Source organism: Pristis pectinata, chromosome 9 (genome assembly GCF_009764475.1).
Source record: "Pristis pectinata isolate sPriPec2 chromosome 9, sPriPec2.1.pri, whole genome shotgun sequence".
In the NCBI taxonomy this organism is placed as follows: domain Eukaryota; kingdom Metazoa; phylum Chordata; class Chondrichthyes; order Rhinopristiformes; family Pristidae; genus Pristis; species Pristis pectinata.
This window is the reverse complement of record NC_067413.1, coordinates 79,689,841-79,711,369: the sequence shown is the minus strand read 5'-3', so window position 1 is coordinate 79,711,369 and position 21,529 is coordinate 79,689,841. Positions and strand designations below refer to the sequence as shown.

The 21,529-nt window shown below is 37.7% G+C and overlaps 1 protein-coding gene across 4 annotated transcripts in view; it reads right to left on the bottom strand.

The window, feature by feature from the left end:
• prex2 (phosphatidylinositol-3,4,5-trisphosphate-dependent Rac exchange factor 2) overlaps positions 1-21,529 on the bottom strand; it is a 323,008-nt gene that overhangs the window by 158,282 nt on the left and 143,197 nt on the right. For all 4 annotated transcript variants that reach the window (XM_052023230.1, XM_052023227.1, XM_052023229.1 and 1 more), the window contains exons 13-19: positions 20,442-20,491; positions 18,519-18,594; positions 14,907-14,979; positions 14,256-14,398; positions 9,923-10,015; positions 9,065-9,213; positions 4,348-4,433 (exon numbers count right to left, since the gene is read on the bottom strand). In XM_052023230.1, the coding sequence (XP_051879190.1) occupies positions 4,348-4,433; positions 9,065-9,213; positions 9,923-10,015; positions 14,256-14,398; positions 14,907-14,979; positions 18,519-18,594; positions 20,442-20,491 (670 nt within the window). The remainder of the gene's footprint in view (positions 1-4,347; positions 4,434-9,064; positions 9,214-9,922; positions 10,016-14,255; positions 14,399-14,906; positions 14,980-18,518; positions 18,595-20,441; positions 20,492-21,529) is intronic.

Here is a 21,529-nt window from a genome sequence, read left to right as displayed (position 1 = left end):
TTATCCTAGGGTAACCTTGACTTTTGTGGTTGGTTGCTAGGCAATTGATGACGTAACTCTGCTGTGTGCAGTGAAGGCAAGGAAGACAGAAATCCTAATGGAGATCTGGATGATAATGGATGTGCTTAAGGAACTTTAAGTTGATCTGTTAGTCCTTTATGAACATCTCCCTTATTTCAATTGTAGGTCATTCAGAAATCCCAAAGAAATATTCATTATTTTTGTGTAATGCAATACTAACACAAATTCATAATAATGAGGAAATGTGTTAGTTGGTAAAAGATCAAACATGCAAAAACAGAGAACCACCCAGCAAGACTAGCTAATGTAAGAAGTAAAATGTACCCAGAGGAACTCGAGATAAAAACTATGCTAAAATTGTACATATGTATGCACTGTTCTTGAGGCCCTCTTGAGTTAACAATAAATTTCAATGTGGTCAGTTTTCAAGTGCAAAGCTTCCATTTTGAGTGGGTCATATTTTCCATGTTTGAAAACTTTACAACATAATAAAGTTGTATCTGCCAGCAGTGGATCATCTTTTGCCTCAAATTAAGCTTCTTAAAACAGAGCACTTAAGATCAAACAACTCATTTTACAACTTTCATTGAATAAATGTCAGCCTCCATCTGTAGTACATTGCTTGGAAAATGTATCCAGAATATCTTCAGAATGACTATAAAGATTTACCTACTAATCCCCACTGGATGACATTTACATTCAAACTGTTGGACAAGCATTTCAATCACAAATGGGATTAGCATAGATGGGTCCTCAATGATCAGCCTGGACATGGTGAGCTATAGCGCCTGTTTCTGTTCTGCGTGACTTTATGATGAAAAGCAGGCAGTAGGGCTTTGCCAATAGAGTCTTCTCACCATGCTGCTGAGACCATATTGCTTGACTCCTGGGTGCTTCAGGCTAGCTAAATTAGCCCTCCATATCTGGAGGACATATGTACAGACATGGGAAAAACATCAAAATCAATTCCAGTTGAGGAACTGAGTTAACACGATCAGGAGAATTTTTTTTTATTCAGTTGAAGGAAAGTATATTAAGGTCATTTTTCTATATACATTAATGTCATAGATTGGGGTATTCCAGGCATAATTTATTTAACAAATAAAAGAAAACACAGAAATTTACAGCTGACCCCACTTTATAGTGTGTGTGTGTGTGTGTGTGTGTGTGTGTGTGTGTGTGTGTGTGTGTGTGTGTGTGTGTGTTGCATTCTAGAAAACAATACATATCGTGATTTTCCATAATGCAAAGCCGCATCATCTGCATGTGTCTAGAAACATTAGTTGAAAAAAAAATTTTTGGGAAGAAATATGTGAATTTTCCAAGGGCAAATGTCCGCTACCCAAATGGTCATAATACGGGGTTCATCTATTATCAAAAATGACCGAAATAATAACAGATTCTAGGAAAACAAGAGCACAGAATCCAGACACAGTAAATTATTTGACAGACTGCAGGCTGAAGTGATACGATGAACGAAGAGGGATATTGTAAACTAAATGGTGCAATTCTAAAAGGGTGCAGGAACAAAGACAAGAAGCTGTATGTACACATTTCTTTGAGGGTGGCAGAAAGTAGAGAAAGCCATTTAAAAAAATACCATGTGGTTCTTTCTACGAGTACTAAAGGAAGAGAGTACAAAACCAAAGGAATTATGCAGAATGTTTATGCTTAGGCCTGTATTGTGTTTAATTCTGGCATCACATAGTGCACTTTGACAGAGCAATGAAGGAATTTATTGGAATAGTACCAGTAATGAGGGACTTTGGTTACCAAAAAAAAAGAGAACTACTGGTTTTGTTTTCCTTTCAACAGAAAGGATTGAGGAGAAATTTGTCAGAAGAGTTGAAACAGATGATGGGTTTTAATCATATAAATAAGAAGAAAGCAGAAAGGTTGGTAACCCAAGGACACATATTTAAGGTGATTGGCAAAAGAACTAGACATGACATGGGTAACACTTTTACGCAGTGAGTTTCTGTGATCTGAAATACATTGATTCTAAGGGTAGTGAAAGTGGAAAAATCGTACTGGGCCTCAAGGGAAGAATGGAGGAGTGGGGTTAATTGAATAATACTACCAAAGAGCTAGCCCAGGTATGCTAAACTGAATAGCCTCCTTCAGTGCTGTATCATTCCATGAAACTATGATCAGGCAAGTAACTTGTTGATGATAAGAATCTGGAATTTTTATTAGCTCTGGGAATGTTTAGTGTTGATTGTGATGTACAGGAAGAAAGTCATGTGATGTGATGAACATAAGAATTCAAGGGATGTCATGGTATATCAAATCACTTGCCCAAAGTGTGCTGTGCTGTTGCCTTCACAGTTGGATTTTTACTCTTTGATTGTGCACAAGTTAAAATGGCTTTGATCTTAGCTGCAGAAGCAGGCAGATTTAAATACTGGAGATTTAATGTGTCCTTCTCAAAAGGCCAAATTTTAAATTCTTCACGTTATTTACAGCACGGTAATAGGCCCTTCTGACCCAATGAGTCCACACCGCCCATTTAAACCCGTATTAACCTCCCTGTACATGTTTAGAATGTGGGAGGAAACCAGAGCACCCGGAGGAAACCCACACAGACATGGGAAAAATGTACAAACTCCTTACAGACAGCAACAGGAATTGAACCCTGACCGCTGTAACAGCATCATACTAACCGCTACACCACCGTACTGTTAAAAAAAACTCCAGGTGGAGAACTCCCCCTTCCTTAATCATCTCAGACATGACTCAGTTGGTAGCAATCTTCCCTTCAAATCAAAATATTCCAGGTTGAAAGATCTGAATTCAAAGCTATCTGATTGAAGGATACTTATAGAATTTTGCTCTTAATTAAAAATTTGCCCCTTTATGCTTTCATGTCTTCTCCACAAAGTATGATTTTTTTTCAATTTATCATAAAAGGTAATACATAAATGCCTAGAAATTCAATTGCCCAATGCTGTTTTCTCTGCCAGCATTTTGCAATTGAAAAATCTCTCTTTATTGGGAGTGAACTGCAATTACTCCTACTTTCATTTAGCATCTGGCTGTAAATTCAACTAAGCATCCAAGTACAGTTAACACCATTTCCACATCAAGGGATAACATCAACCTCTATGCAATGTGCCTTTGGAGCATGGCAGAGGAATTTAGGCAGATTGCCTTAGAAACAACCATTGTCGGGAATTCCTGGGATAACCTGGTCTCTCTGGCACAGGATGGACATGGACCCCGGTCAGTTAAGTCCTTTACTTACCAAATCATAATCTCCAATCGTCCCTCCACATAACCCCACATTCATTCAAGAATCAGGCCGCGACCTTCCGTACGCCAATAACACAATCACTCTGGATACAGACCATGATCTTCCACTCCTCCCAGACCCAAGATCTCCTGTCCCCACAACCCAACAAGATTTCCAATGGAAAACAATCTCCAACCCATCCTTCCCCACTTACCTCATTTTAAACTGCTCCTCAAACACCATCCCTCTATACCCACACCCACCTCTGACCATCACAACAGAGATCCTCCATTTCTCTCCCTACACCAACATGAACATCATATTACAGGCCCACTATGTTACTCCAAATTACCCCATTACCCTAATACAACCAGCACTGAAATAGCCCCCAACCGTAATACTGGCCCCATTAAGCCAAGCCCATTGGGCATCTTGTTCCTCAAACCCAGCCTTGGAACAGATTGCCAGGTGACACATTTTCAATAACAAAATGCATCATTCAATTAGAGTTAAACCCTGAGGCAAGTGAAGTTAGCAAAAAAATGATTATTGGTACCGTTTGCAAAGCCCATCCAATACACCCTTACACAGAAGTTCTAGACCAAAATGTCTCCTGTACAACTAACATTACCAACTTCTAACCACATTGTAATGCCCAAGTCAGACTTCCCAGCCACAGCCACATGCAACCAGATGCTTACTAAAAATAAAACATGTTTTTCTTATGAACAGGGATCCATTATGTGAAAATAAACATAAATTGGTTATAGTGACACTTCTGTTGAAAGAAATTGGCTTACATGTGAGCGATCTGTTTTGAAATTATAATTTGTCATTGAAAATTTCAAGACCAATGAATATGTCAGTTGAACACAGTGCAACCATAGAACATAATTTGCAAGTTTCAACAGTACAACATTTGAAGGAGAAACATTCAGTGCTATCCACTGCTGAGAGTACGCACCAGCACGTACTGATGCTGGTTTAAATCAGTAACTGAGATAATCCACCTTTCACTGGCCTCAGCGTACAGCCATCAGCCAGGTGCTGGTAAGTGGCTGGTGTTAAACACATCTGGCAAAAATTCTTTTTACCTCTGCCAATAGCGTGGACAACTGACGGACCAAATCCTCGAATCTGAAATCCAAGACCATCCGCAGAGTCTGGGATCTTTATTGTCCTATCCAAAGAAAATCCATTTGCTAATTAATGCAGTTTTGTGACAGACTAAATGAGACAGATTTTTTTATAGAAGAAAATAAATCATTTTAAAAGGAAATCCAGACACAAATCAGGTACCATATTGAGGACAAAAGATTTGGATTGCAATAGGGCATTTTCAATGATTTCTATAAACGGGTTCACAGTTCACTGATATTCACTTTTATTTTCCCTTATGTTCTGAGGTTTCCTGTCTCTTTCTTTAGATCACATTGCACAAGTCAGAATAAATACAGGCGATCTAGGACAAAGACAAAAAATGGTGAGAGTACAAAACATTTCTTGGGAGAAAGACAAGTTTCTACTTTTGTAGGGACCATTCTTCAGGGCTGAAAAGTAAGGGATTAACAAGTACAGTAAAACTCCAATAATCCACTATCCCATTGTTCAGAAATCCTGATAGTTTAGCATCTGGTTGTTTTGCACACTGGATTTAAACTTACCCAGGACCCATTTCCCCACAGTCCCTTTAGACTCACCAGGGCCCCATTTCTTGTATTCCCTTTAAACTCACTGGGGCCCTGTTTCCTACACTCCTTTGAAACTCACCAGAACCTCCAGTTCCCGCAGTACTTTTAAACTCACTGGTGGTCACTGGAAAGTTTATTATATAACTATGTGATATCTTAAAAAATGAATTAAAATTGTTTTGGGGTATTAATAATATCCAAAAGTATGGAAAATCTGCTAGTTTGGCACCAAAGGTGTTGGATTATTAGAGTTTTATTGTATATTAACACATATACAATGAGAAAAACATATTAATATAGATTGAGCAGAAGCTTTCAAAGAATTGTATTGCAGGTAATCTCAGTCAAGTAATTGACAAGTGCAATATATTGTTAAAGAAATGGAGGTTGAAATTAAAACTTGTTTAAATATAAAAATATAACCCAAGTACGAAGCTACTGAAGTGAATTCAGACCAAAGGATTACTTGGTGCCATAGAGAAAAAGGTTCCCCTCTCTGTGGTTGTATTGGGCCTCAGTGAAAGACTACATGAAGTTAATATCAGAGAGATGAGGAAGGAATTAGGATGTAGAACTGAAATGATGAGCCACAGTGTTTTCGAGTCACAAATGCAGACAGAATTGAGACATTTGGTAATGTGGTCTCTTAATCTGCATTGGATTTGTCCAATGTAGATGGGGCCACACTGAGCTGTGCATGCAGTAATAGCAACCTCACACAGATGTTGTTGGAGTCAAGATCAATAATTTGGGAAAAGATTCATGGTCAGATGTGGCCTCAGTCTGAAAATCCTGAGCCTGGGCAGCTGGAAAGAGGAGTGACTAAAGAGTGATCCAGAGAGTCTTAAAAGTAATGCAAGAGAATAAGAATGGGTAAAACATGGTAGTTGGTAGAATCACATTGTAACTTTTTGATGATCCATCTGGTAGGATGGAAGAGGTGCCACAATGAAGCAGCTGGCAGAGCCACTGCCTTACAGTTCTAGTGACCTGGATTCAACCCTGCCCCCTGGTGCTGTCTGAGTCAAATATGCATGTTCTCCCTGTGATGTGGATTTCCTCCGGGTGGTCTGGTTTCCTCCCACATCCCGTAGAAGTGCAGATTCAGAGATTAATTGCCCATGATAAAATGCCCCAATTGTGTAGGTGTGTTCTAGAATCTAAGGCAGTTGCTTGGGAAGATGGGAGAGTAAAAATTAGATTTGTGTAGGATTAGTGTAAACGGGTGCTTGATGGTCAGTGCAGACTTGATGGGCTGAGGGGCCTGTTTCTTTGCTGTTTGACCCTAGGATTCAATGGGTCCAAGAGGTCGGATGGGAAACACTATAACATTAGGAAAAATTTTTGTCGGATTATCTGCAAGAATAGTGTGTGGGCGTGGAAAGAAGCAAATTCCAGGCCAAAATAAGAGTCAGTGGACTTGTTTTAAATATTAGGGGAGAAGCAAATGCCAGAAATAGAGAATATCCTCAACAGCAAAGAGAATGCAAGGACACCATACAATCATCACTTAAGCAACGATTCTCTTCAAACAGTACTTCTTAATCTCACTACCCAAATTCACACTTTCTAAAACTGAACACTTTTGTGTTCTTTCCCTTCATAATTCTACCTTAATTTTTTGTTATATTATGGCCTCTTTTGCGAAGTAGACCAATTCGTGCCTTGGTTATTATCTAATGCCTGAGGCAAATCTTTTTCTCTGCACTGCATCTGCAGCATGTTCAGTCTCCAAGTGCAGCAAGGAGAAAATATGAGTCAGGACACATTTTGCTCAATGTGTGCATCTTCAAGATTTTGCTCTTAAATTTCAGGGCATTCCCAATATAGGCAAAGCAATGGCTACAAGAGGCATCACTGGTATTTGAATAAATTAGGAAAGGTTGATCATTGCTATCTTAACGCATTTTTTACTGAATGTGCCAGCAAGTCTCACTGCAGGGCAATTGAAAAAGGCAGAGGGGCTTGCATTGGACTTCTGTGCTCACCAGCGGATCTGCTGCAATTTCAGAAGCAGCTGAAAGATGCAACAATGCAGAACGCTTCATGGATTTCTTCCACTCCATCGGGAGTCATGTGGCCAGAACTCCAGACATAGAACTCTTCAGGTTCCCTTTCTCCCTCACCAACTCAAGTCAAGGTGACTAATACACATGGCCTAACTAGAGGATTTCTTGTTGCAATGGCAGAGTACCTCAGGGTCACTGCACCCTTCTGTACATATTGGAAAGCCAAAGAATAAAAGGGGCATACATATTTGTTGGTTTGAGCAGCTGTTGCCCTCACTCCTTAGACTGATGTATTTGTTTTTCTATTGGTGTTCTTGCAGTGACTTCCTGATGTTGAGATTACTTAAAGACTACTTCCAAAGAAAGGAAAAACTTCATTAAATAATCATTTGATTCAATGAAAATTCTAGCAAATATACTTCAATTGATTGCTGTACATCATTCAGAATGAGAATTTCTTAATAACTGCAATCAAAAACATACTTTTATCATCCTGCATTTGTTTTAATTTATAACATTTTAAGTAAAGAGATATACAAAGAATTTAATGAAATAATGAATTGCCCTGAAATTTAGCAGAAAAGAGATCAATTATGGCTGGTGCAGTTACAATACATTGGATATGCTAACACTTCAATGATCAAGTGATGTTCAATGGAAGCAGAAAGAGGCACATACATATTGATAGGAACTGTATTGTAATGTGCCTCTTGTTTAAGACTTTGCACAGAAATAAAATGAAAACATTACATAACTAAGATACTCAAGATCATCGTCCATTCTGCAACTCACCATGGTATTTTGTACAAGTGTTCATTAACAATAAAAGCTTCTCTCATGTTCAATCTCAAACAAATAAATGCTGCTGGATAAGGTTACTTATTGTCATCGGGAGTAAAATAACAAATTATTTGGCCTTCTACTGCAAATATAATGGACAGCTACATGATCCTAAATACTGATGAATGCCAGTCCAAACCAGTTGTAAATTACTTTGGGGGAATCAACCGAGGGATCAAGCTTTTAATCTGATCCTGTGCAGTCCCCTCTTCTGGCAACACATTTGAGATCATAAGACATTTTGGGTGCAAGCTGGTATTCCACCAAAATCACTTCTTGATGCTCCAATATATCACATAAATTTAAAATCATTGTATCATAAGTGGCTGCCCAGAGTAAGAACATTCTTTGTCTGATGACTGAGCTGGTAACACAATGGTCTTTTCTACTGAGCCCAATGAAGTTTTGGCAACTTTCCACAAGTATTTAATTTGGGAATCAGCAGCAAACTGAATGTTGCTGCAGGAGGTTCTATAGGTCCTTAGCAACAAAATCTTTGAGACCTTTCGGTCAACTTACTGTTAAGCAGGTCATCAACCTGGAACATTAAATCTGTTTTTCTCTCTCAAAGATGACCATTTGACCATTTCCAGCATTTTTTATTTTCAGATTTCCAACACCCTGAAGCTAGCTGCTTTTTGAACAAGGAATTGACCTTCATCTCTGCTGCACCCTTGAAGGAAAAGCAGAAAATCCTACAATTCTGAACAATAACAGGAGGCTTCTCCAAGGTGAGTAGGCAGCAAACAACCTCTATTACCTGGTTTCCATGTACAATCTTCTTTGCAAATATCTTTCAGGGAAGGTTCTCAAACCATCACTCTGCATTTCTACATGAAATTAAATGCTCCTCCAAGTTTCTGAAGGGAATTTTCCTGAGGGCAAGCTTTAACAGACCAAGCTTTAACTATCACAGCTAGGTTTTCTCCAGTACTATAGAGTTAGGAAATGGTAGATCAATGCCATTGTCTCTTTGCACACCTCTGCAATTTAATATCTGCAGCTGAGGTACAGGATGTACTGGGATCTGAGAACTAATCCAAACAACAGCACAGAGTAGGTGATCCTGAACTTCAAATAAGCCAAAACACTCTCAGCTTTTGAAAATTTTTTTGTGTGATTTTGAATAACCTAGAGGATGTTTTTCTATTTGAGGAAACTGAGGATTGCAGGGTGAGATCTAGAATTATGTATTAGTGAATGAAAACAGTAAGTCATTTTTTGAGACGTGCTCCATTATTAAATGCATGAGCTAAAATAAAAGCACTTACTCTCGCGGCTTTGTGCTCAGAAGTACCCTGAGAGGCCTCTTGCTATTGAAGCATTGCTGCAGGAAGCATTCAACTTCCTGAAAGGGTCTTAGGAAAACCACATCTCCATTGATCGCAAAAATCTTTTTCCCGACCTCTAGGCCTGCCATCTGGGTTGAAATCACATAAAAATTGGAATACACATTTTTTACACTCAACACAACAACTGCTACATAAACAACATAAAAGTTGAGTCATATCAGATTATTGTGAATCATTTAAAGCTTGTATTTACAGATATTTCCAATGGGTGTAGACATACAGTTAGTCAGACATTATAATCAAATAATACTGTACAACAGTAGTTATGTTTTGTGTGCCAATCATGTTTTCTTAAAAAAAATGGTTACTGTATTTAAGGATACCTCATTTCTCATAAATTGCACGTCCTTTGAATTTGATATTTTATAAAAGTTTCAAATGGACATTTATTATTTTCTTGCCTTTGCTTCAAATAGCATTGGTGAGCTGATAATTGATTCCCATTTTGTCTAAGAAGGGTTAGCTGCTTTTTCAAATTTCCTAAACTCTGTACAGCACTCCCTCCACTTCACCACCCCTCAACCCGCCACTTGGCAAACATCCAGAAGTGCAACTGGGACTGTAGGAGAGTATATGTTACTGTATTAAAGTCCAACATGCAACAGCAACTGAAAATTTCCAGATCAGGCATTACATATCTGAGGATATTAATGCATAGTGGTGCAAATGTAGTTCTCAAACATTACATATTGTATGATTAATTTTACAAAATGATGATAATTCAAACTGCAACAATCTTCCCCAAAAGAGTTTACTTTTAAATCTGTTGAACTTCACCTCAGCATAAGATCCCTTCTCCACAGATTTCACAATAGGAACCTTGTTTCTCTCCTCCAGAGTAAAACCATAACTTCCATCTTGAGCTTTAATCTAATGACAGTGAAAGAATATACTTGAGAGTGAGACCATAGCTTGAGTAATTTATAACAGACATTTAAACATCTGTATGACCTGATATCAATTGGTCACATATGCTGTTTTCTTAAATATGCTCCATTGTACCAATCATTTTACTATTAATTGCACAAACTTCCACATGTGCACAGCTTGTCCATGATATTACTATTATTTAGATCTATTTTAAGATTTCTTATTAGAAAAAGCCCTTTGCAGAAACATGCCATGTGGTATTTGGATTTCCCAACCACAGGAAAAAGTTTCAAAGCACTTTGACGCAATGGTCTAGACTTCAGAACAATGGAGAAGATACATTATAAATCTTGTCATTTATTGTGCTAATCTTAGCATTGTTAATCTGCCCATATTTTGTTATTTTTCAAAGCCAAAGGAGGCTTAGCAGCAAATCAGGAGATCATCAGCAGTGACTGCATATTCACCATTCGGAGTCACATGTTTGTTTAAGCGAACAGAAATGCAATTTCTGAAATAAACTTCAATTTGCAAATGGCATTAAACAGCCATGTCTTGCTAAAATATACTTGCATCCATGGTTAAATAAATAAATTAAATTAATGAACAAATGGATGAGTAAAAGCTGCTTGATTGCATTGTGATTTAAGGCAAATAAAACATTGTCAGGAATAGTAAAAACAGAAAATGATGAAAACATTCAGCAAGTCAGGCAGCCGCTGCAGAAAGAGAAACAGAGTGCATATTTCAGATTGAAGACCCTTCAGTAAAACTGGGAAAGAGAGTAACTTGTTAGGTTTATGTTGCAGTGAGAGTGGGGAGATATGGACAGTACAAACAGAATATTTCTGATAGGGTGAGGCCACAGCTGCAATGGGGATAAGCTGTTGTGCAAGTCATCTATGTAATAGGCTAAGAAGAGTAGAGAGAAGACAGAAAAGGTCAAAGGTGTAGCCATAGGAACTGACATATGCTCATGCTATGCCTATCTTTTTGTTGCTCACATGGAAGAGACTTTAGTTGGGCTCCTTCACTCAACTCTTTTTCAAGTAGAACAACAAATTCACAAAGAACTCAATCTCTCACTCAATCTCTCTCCTCCTCATTAACCTATCAACCAGATGACTTCATCAATAGTTTATCCCAACAGCAACCCTTCCCTTTGCCCTAATTATCCCTTCCCTTAAAACAAATGAAAGGTGTTTGACCTTTCTCTTTCCACGGATGCTCCTGATCTGATGAGTGTTGCCAGCATTTTCTGTTTTTAATTCAAATTTCTAGCATCTGCAGTTTAATTTTTCCCCTCAATTTTCATTCTAATCTTCAAGCAATAAAACACACAACTGCTAAGCCATGATTATTACTAGGAATGAACATGACCAAGTACTAGGAATATGATAATTAGCTTAGATGTAGGAAAACAGAGATAGTTATTTAATTTGAGAGTAGTAATGACAATAACATTTTAACAGTGAGGGTAATGAGAGGGCTGCATAAAAACATCCAGGAAAATATGAGAAGGCACAATTCACAACATAAATAACTTCCTCCAAATTGTTCTCTTTTGCACAGTTCAAAAACCTAGATCAATGTTTCTCGGCAGAGTGGTTGAAGTGGGAGTGGGATGCAGAATTAAAGTAACAGAAAACTGGAAGCTTACGGTAACCCTTGTGGAGTGAACAGAAGTATGTTTGACCTCAGCCTGACCAGCTGACTACAGTATTTTTATTTTTGTTTCAGATTTCCAGCATCTGCATTTTTCCTCCAATTTTCAAAGAATGAAACTTCAGTTTCAGTTCTTATTGTTTCCAAGGAACTAAGGTCCATGAAGCCAAGAGCAAGTCCCGTTGCTAAATTCCAGGCTACACTACTCTCCCAGAGGGCTAGAATTCCTCAGCAAACACATGGTTATAGCTTCCTGCAAATTTCACATTTTAGCACAAAAGTTTTTGAAGCTGGTCACACTTAGAGAATCAAAAGAGATGGTTTGTGCACTGCAATGTTACAAGAATATCATCTATCACATCTCTTTGGGTAATATAGGAAAAACTAGCAACATAATAATAAAAAGAAAAAAAAGTATCATGATTTTGCCTTTTGTAGTTATCCAAACAGCCAACTGGTACCAAATTTACCAACTGTTCTGACAATTGTGTGCCTGATCTGTCGGATACCTACTTGGATGGAACTGCTGCTTGAAACAAGCCAGAGACATAAATCAGCCATCTAGGTAGTGTCCTGTAACAGCCATTGGCAAGAGTGCTAAGCAGGTCTTCATGTATTATCTGGCAGAGTTTAACTATACTTTCTTTTATAAACCTCAGTGTCATCAGACAAAACTTCTTGCTTAGATCTTGAGTGGGGTTAATGTCCAATGGGCTGCATCTGCCTCAGATGGTATGACATCTGTTTTCCTTCTTTCTTTTTCTCTGCTGATCTTGGCAAAAGAAGAACCCCCCATAGAGTAATTCATGATCTTATTTAAGAAATGATTATTCTACAAAAAAATTATTGAAGGTCTGATGAGACTTTCAGATTAACAGCTGCAAATCCACCTCTGCATATCAGTAAAGCAAACATGGGTTTTAGGACATTTTCCTTCAGTCTATATGTTACTCCAAATTGAGTTTATATGCAGTGGATTGCACAAGTAGAGACATCCACTAGTAACAAACAATGCCTCACCAAGGCTAACGTTAGAGATTGAGCAATACTTGTAACAAAAACAGAAAGCACTGGGATCATTCAGTAGGTCAGGAAGCATCTGCGGAAAGGGAAACAGAGTCAACATTTCGGGTTAAAGATCCTTCGCATAAACTGAGAAGGAGAGTAAACAAGTTCGCTCAAGTTAAAACTTAAAACTAACCTGTTTTTTTTCCTCTTTCATCGTTCTGACAAAGGGACTTCAACTGAAAAGTTAACATGGCCTCTCTTCCTGCAGATGCACCCTAACCTGTTGCATGTTTCCAACAATGTGTCCTTATTTCAGATTTCCAACATCTGCAGTTTTCTGATTTTTATTGAGCAATAATTGGTTTCAGTTTAAATAAAAGTTTTAAATTTGTTAAAGCCTTGCTATATTGATAACAATCTCCCAACACAATTAGTTCACAAGTTCAGCAACTGTACTTTGCATGTCCTAATCATCTGACTTTGTAATTGCATCTTAAGAATGTCCTAACTGGTAAAGGAAGAAATTAAATTTAAAAACTCCAGCAACAATAGAATGCCTCCACATCATGGAGTTCAGTTTTTTTTAAATCTTACATTGCCGTCAGTTGTTTCTTAATCAAACTCAGCATGCTTTTTGGCAGATCAGAAAGTAATGACAATAATAGCATTATATGATCTGCCTTTAGATGCCTTCTTGAGACAACAAACATTAACTGACGAGCAACAGAGGAGATCACTTACCTCATTCAGCATGAAGAACAAGAACCAATCACTTTGAAAACATAATCTCTACATCATATAGGCCTCAGATGAAATGTAGGCAGGGCAACAAGACACTGCTGCTCCTTAGAAGGGCAGATTGAATCAGTTCACATTTGGGCAGGTGAAACTGCAACATGATCTTCAGCCTAAACTTTTGGCAATTAAGGATCTTGCAGGGAAGATATGGTGTGGTTTTGATCATAATTCTCCAATAACCTATGATATCAAATCTGCATGGGGTGTCTTAACCTTTCATTCAAATAAAGGAGAATAGTTTGTCAGTCAAGGCAAACACTTAAAATTTATAGAGCAATATTTGAACCTAACATACTGAATGAGAAGTGATCGATGGGCGGCACCATGAACATCCTGGAACAAGACAGCATGGAACTAAAACACAGTATTCAATATATTTAAATACATGGGAGCCTTAAGACTATTGCCTTATATTTTTGAAATCTATTCATTTATGCCAATTTATGTGATTGACCTGTCCAGGTTAATTTACTAACAACAATAACCAAAAAAACAGACATTAGACAAGTAATAATTTCTCCTATGACTGCCTGTTAGATTAATATAAAAAATATATCTGCAGAACTTCACTCACAACTAATTCATAAACATTTTGAGTTTTGGTACCAAGTATTTTACACATAATTGTAAAGTACCCTCAAAGGAAGAAACATAATTCGTGTTATTATCATATCAAAATAATTATTGCATTTGCTTTGAATGCTTATGTTTGTCATCCAAGTACTCCCACTTCACACCATTTCCTTTTATATGAGTCAGAGCTACCTACCAACAATGACTTGGCTATAACATTTTCAACTATTTTCAAGTCATGTCGCATGTGCTTCTGCCTTAAATTTGAGCCTTCTATTTCTTCATCAGCAAAAAATCGGAATAAAAGGGGTTCATCTTTAAATTCACTCTTTTCCAGTACTGCAAAGAAAAACAAGATGTAAAAAAAAACATAATTTCAATTCAAGGGGTATCAGCAACAATATGGGAAGTCAGGAATTGAGACTAACTGGATAGCTCTTCTTGAGACTCCACGGACTTCCTCTGCTGCTCCACTGTTTTATTATTATTATTTATAGTAAAGAAATACATTTTCAACCTCAGCTAGTTGTGTTCTGAGATCGTACAATACTTGTTGTCATTTACCATAATACCTTTAATTCTACGGAAATAATTATTTCAGCAAAATAGATTTTATTTTTGAAATTTATGAAGAAGATGAAGAAAAATAAAGATGATGCTTTAATATGGGCATGGGAAAGTTATGCATGTAAAATTGCAGTTAACAAAAAGTCAGAAAACTTAAACTTGAAAAGTTTATTTTGCGTGTGGCAGCACCAAAATTCAGCATAAACTTTGTGCCAATTTACTGCTCCAAGAGATCTGATGCCAGAAGAACATTTAAATAATGCACTGAATTTAACCTTACCGTGGTGCATAAAACCATTGTCACACAGTTCCACACCCAGGATTATTGCTTCCTCTCTGGTCCTACAGTCTCCCTGGTGATAAAGTAATAGACAGTCTACATTGCACGGTCTAATAACATGATAGCTACCAAATCCTGTTTAATTTTTTTTTAAGCATCTCTTTCACAAAAAAAAACATTTTTAGTATTATAAGGAATATTTTCATAATCCTGATCGCTAATGGATAAAGCAGTATTCAAAAGTATGATCCAAAAACAATTTGCATTTACATAGTGCCTTTAACATAGTAAAACACCCATGAAGTTCCTTAGGAGAGTAATGAAACAAAATTTGACACTGAGACACTGAAGAGTAAAAGCTTGGTAAAAGAGGTATGTCTTAAATAGCATCTTAAAGGGCTGGGGAAAATCACAGAAGGTCTTAAAAACCGACCATGAATTTTAAAATTGATGCATTGCTCAACTACAAGATGACCTCGGTGATCTATGAATGGGAGTTAGGAGAAAAACCCAGTCTTCAATTATCATAAGTTACTGGAGGGTGAAAAATGAAGATCTGGTCAGGACTGTGTTAGAATACAGGCCATACCCGGGTAACCAATGGATTCCGTTTTTACAGTATTTTGTCCCTAAGTCAGAATATATACAAAAATTGCTCGATATGGTTACCACACCTCCACAGTATTGTATTGACTGGCATGAAAAACACACAAGACTACTAAGAAAGATGAGACTAGTTCTGCCGTTTGCTGGAACGAACACGTGTATGTATGTCGGACTTTTGAATTTACTAATACTATGAGAGCTGGTTCATACGCATGTGTGTCTGTAAGTTCAGCATTCGTAACCCTGGGATAGTCTGTAATTAAGCTATGTGGTAATGAAGGAAAATATGAGGATCTCAACAACAGATGGATTGAACAAGGAACAAAGTCAGGCAACTTCATGGAGGTGGAAGTGGACTGTTTTAGTATCAGTGTAGACATGTGGTCTGAAACCCTTCACAGGGTCAAAAATGACAAGGTTACAGTTTATTTTAATCTCAGTTGCCAAACTGAGAGATGGAGTTAGTGGCCAGGGAATAAAGTTTGTGGTAGAGAACAAGGGTGATGGTTTCTCTTTTCTTAATATTCATTTGCAGGAAATTCTTACTAATCAGAGAGTAGTGTAACAAGTTAGAGACCGAGGGAGTTAAAGTTGGTGTCAACCATATAGATGTGGAACCTGAAGTGCTTATGAACAACTTCACCAAGGGCCAGCATGTAGATGAATTAGAAGGGGCCAATGATGGATCCTGGTAATGGTTTATTTTATGGCTATGGTTGGATAGATAAGAAGGGACACCAGTAAATGCAATTCTAGCTGGCTAGATGACAGAAGAGAGCCATTGATGGTGTGGTTGAATATTCAGTGTTTGCAATCAAATCAAAATGGACAAGAAGGGATAGTTTACCACAATCATTCCTGGAAGTGAAGCTCACTACTGGGTGTGTAATACAAGAAAATACCCTTGTAAGCAGAAAAGTATTTATTTTTCCATCCATTAAACATAATAATTTTGGCATAAAAAGTGTAAAGCATTTAGTCAGCAACAAAATAAAGCATCTTAAGTTGAAGATTTTGCTGAAACTAATTATTTAAAGATTGAGAGTACTTTCATTGAGTCATTGAGAGACACAGCATGGAGACAGACCCTTCAGCCCTCCAGATTGATGCCAACCATAAACCACCCATTTACCATAATCCTACATGAATCCCATTTTATTTTCTTCAGATTCTCATTAACTCCAGATTCCACAACACACTTGCACACCAGTAGCCAATTGACCTACCAATTTGCTCATCTTTGGGATGTGGGAAGAAACTAGAGCACCCAAAGGAAACTCACACAGGCACAGGAGAATGTGCAAGCTCCATACAGACAGCACTGGAGACCAGGACCAAACCTGGATCACTGGAGCTGCGAGGCAACAGCTCCACTGACTGCGCCACTGTGCCACCCATCCCAGAGGGATTGGTTGGTATTAAGGTTTAGTTCTTTTATCCTTTCCCATGCTAGTCTGAATTGAACTCAGACTGAACAAAGTAAAATCTCCTCTCACTGTCAGTTTAGACTTCCCAGTGAAATTGGTGATCTTTTCATTCATCTCTTGGTGGACACCATCCCACAGCACAAGATTGCTCAGAGGTTAGCATGCACCCGCAACGTTACCTATTTCATTGCTGTTGTAATGCTTCAAGCATAAGTGTTACACCAGATGCATATTCAGCCAACAGATCATGAAGATTTCAAGTTTAATCCCTTGAATGTTTGGAGTTAATGAATGTCAGACAGAGGGATAGTGAAAGGAAGCAGGATGATTTGATTCATCTTCTCCAGAATAATAGTAGGAACATCCAACCACATGTCCTGTCCCTACCCAAGCTATGTGACTGTTCCTTGAAGTGCTTCCATGTGATTTATTGGCAAGTTTTAAATCAAACAGGGGTGTTAAACCTCTCTGATCCAGCGGCCCACAGACCCTCACTTTCATTATTACAAGAGAAAAAAAGAATTTCTAAGCAAAAAAAGTCATTAGGATCCTAGTCTGGGAGGCAAAAATCACAGCTGCTGTTAGTATAAAATAATATTCACGATTAGCATTAAGACACATTGTCATAATTTCAGTCTGCATCAGGTCATGCTATAATCAAGCAGTGATTGCCTACAACTGACAGAGGGTGCCCAAGATGGAAAATGCGCTTCATTCCCAGTCAGAAACTTTGATGATCATAAAAATTTAAAGAAAAAGAAACAAAAATGAAAACGTATTTTCTTTTGAAGATCCTCCACATTGATTTGAAAAGAACTTGTACATTGATTATTGTTATGAGCACTGAATACTCAGGAATCAGATACTTGTGAATTAAAACAAAAATCAAGTCGGGGTAATCACAGGATAATGGACAGAGGGTAAACATAATCATTAAACAATTTTGCAAATTTAATATTAAAATTCAGCAGATATATAGCTTCCTTTTTCTACTTAACTTATATGCTTTCTCATCAATTTCTAAGGAAGCCTACAATAAGCCCACAATTTAAAATATTCACACAGGTATATCAGCTTCAGCCTAATGCAAGAGATTGTATAAATCAGTTTCTTTTGTATGTTTAATTCAAAGATCTGCAAAGAAAAGACTTCTATCATATTAGTGCATTTTTAAGTTTGAAAATAACTGGGCTGGAAGTTGCTGAACCCGAACTGTGGTGGGAGGCTTTATGTCCTCCTGGCATTACTGTCGCTACACTTTCACAAAGCAGAGCAATCCACAAGCAGCAAAGAGCCTGTAGGTGGCAGACACAAGGCTTTACCCATGGACCACCCTGTTGGCCCTCTGACAGCTCACATTGACATGGGCCTTTACTACTTTGTCACAAAAGTTTTAATTTATGTTGCGAAACACCCTTTGGCTGATATTTCAGCATCGTCTCAGTGTACTCTTCCATACATTCAATACATTTCCAATTAGTGATGCAAAGGCTTCAGTGACTGACTTCCTTATTTATGATGCTTCAAACTACTCAGAGTTTAGATTTTACAGCAATTATATTTGAAATATTTTCTTTACCTGTGCAATTAGCCAGTCTGTCAGCTTGTTTGCCATGACCACTGACTTGTAAGTCCTTAGGTGGTAGTCTTTATCCCTAAATAAAAACATTTCAGTTAACAGTGTACATTGTACATAACTCAACATTGCCATTGTCACGTGTTATGCTTAAACCTGATAAATGTTTGTTGGCCCAATAAACACAGTTCCTATATGGGTGGAATCTGCACAGGCTGCCCTGGAATAACTTCAGCTGAAACTGCAGGTGAGTAAATCTCCCCATCAAAAGAACTAAATCAGGGATTGACCCTGACTCCTCATTAGCTGATTTTTGTTTTAAATGGATGACAAAATAGGTTCTGAAGATTGTTTCCCATCTTAAGCAAATGTTTTAACGTGACTACTATCATTTATTTATCAGTATTACATCGTACCTATTACTAAGAAATGAGAAATTACAAAACATTTCAGAATTTCAGTGAGGAACGGGCTTTTGTTTAAATACAAGATGTTGGGGCTTTTGGATACATTCAACAACATTGCATTCCTAAATGCATCAAGTTCAAACAAGAATAAAGAATTGATGAAAAATGCAACTGGTAAACAAGCAGGTTGTGTTAAATAACCTCATGTACCTCACTGCTGCAACAAATGAGGCAACTCATTCAGCCATCTGTACGACTTCCTCCCTTCCCTTTGGTCATCGTCAAATCTGCTCTGAGTTTCTCCCCCGTCTTTGCCCTAAAGCCATCTCTTCACCCAGTTTTTCTCTATTTTCCCATCATGGAAAATTGTCACTCCTGATTCATTAGCTTCATTCTCAGTATGCAGTTGGTCAACTAACTTCCATTCCAAGCCACCACAATGGATGTCAAACTCCTCAGGTGCTGCCTTTCTAAGTTGGAAAACTATTGTCAACATGCCCAACTATTGACAATCACCTCAAATACCTCCAGAAATAAAGCTAGAACCTTTTGCTCTTAAGTTCTTCAGTTGCATGATGCTCTTTACAACTGAGTCAACTTAGCGAGCCAATTTTTAAAGAGGACAGAAGGGAATGTAGTATTAACATTTTCACTGATCTAAACTTTATGCGCTTTCTGGTTGCTTGTCCAATAAATCTGCTCTGACCTGCATCAAGTCCTACTTGATCATGAATCATAAATAGTGTGCCCCACCCCAGGAGGGTCCAGTTGTCAGATATCATTAAAGATATTTAAAGTTAAACATACTATTAAAATGTCTTCAAAATTGCAACAAAAGCTTCTGAAAAACTAAATATAGTTAAATTAACTCAATTAAATTCAAGTTGTTACCTGTGCCTACCCATCTACCTTCCAGCAATTCATCTCAAGGGGTATGTTGTCCCTATGCCAATCAGACCAGATTCAGCAGTCAGATGGTCCAACATAAGCACTAGAAAACTGATCTTTCAATCAGCCAAAAACTCCCAACTAGCCTGAAGAAAGTTTGAAGAAGCACAATCCCTCCATCTCACAGTGACAAGCACCAGATCAAACATTCACACTGTGCAGAGTTTGGTTTAGAGGTGTGATCTGCTTGTGGTTAGTTATTGGACCCAAGTGGCCTGCAACCAAGTCAAGCCAAAGAGCATTTTTGAAATAATAGGCACAAATAAGCCAAATTTTGCACCCATAATGTTTTACCGAAATTACCCCGAACTTTATAGGATTCTAGGACTCTTAGTTATGTGCATGTGCAAATGGCTACTGAATCTTGGATTAAATAGCCAACCTGGAATTTCTTTTTTCATGTTACTCATTATATCAAAAGATTTAAAAACTGAAAATATCCAAGAGACTCACTCTGAAGTTGACAGCAAACCATTGCATTGTTTACTATAGTTCTCTGCATACTGCAGGGATGCTCAGAACTCCATTTGAACTGTCACTATATATTGAAATAATACTTTCTTTTACTTACTTAATCACAGGAGTAAATAGACTATGAAGTCGGTAGTAAAGTCTCACACCCTGTGAACAAAAGATAACACAATTCTTTCCACCAGTAAAATAACACAATATTGAAACATATTAGCAGAATGACATTTACTGCTTTACTTTTAATTATTATTTTCTAATTTCATAGGCTGCATTCTAGTGCCATTCTGATCTAACACCTTGATTACTTTTCTATTCAATGTGTCTTGCTATTTGATTTCAAACTGACATGCTTATAAGTTGTTGCAGCAATTACATCTCTCCCATTCTCCCTTTCCTTTACTACCATTTTCCTCTTTTTGAACCTTTTTTTGCACAACTCTCCATTGATTGCCTTTCTCCTGTCTATCTAGCTTCTCCCTAATAAGCCTTGCCTCTCCCCTCATCCCATTCTCCCTCAACTCCCTTGATACCATCCCCCTCTTCTCCACTTCTTTACGTCCAACTCTACTACACCATATTCCTCCTTTCCCACACCACATCCCCTATTACCCTTTCATTTACTTGCAAGCTGTCAAATAAAAAGTGCTTTTAATCTTAACTGTATACAATGCTATGGGAAATAGAACATTCAGGAGGTGAAGTATAGGATTGGCACATTTTACTGAATAGTGGAACAAGCTTGAACGTTCCTGCTCCCATATCCTACATTCTTATGCATCTCACACTGAAGTTCATTAATTTAGCAATATCTTTATTCTTGAAGTAAAATTTAATATTAAAGTTAAATCATATAACAGCATTTCACTGAATGTTCTTCATGTGAAAGTGTTAATGCTGGAGAATGAGATACTATACTATGGACAGCCAGTTCTGGGACCATCTGGAAATCAGAGCGAGAATGGAATGCTGAGTATTTCCAACACTTTCATTGATTTCAGATTTCCATTTCTGCATCTCACAGCTCTAGCATGCCGTTTGTTATTTCTCTCACTGCCCTCATCCATCTCCCCCATTCGTATTTCCTCAAAGATCATCAATGATTAACTTGAAGGCACTAAAAACATTGTGTCACCAGGCCAACCTTGGTCTTCACCCGATCACAGGCATTCCCTTTCTTCTCTCTACTGC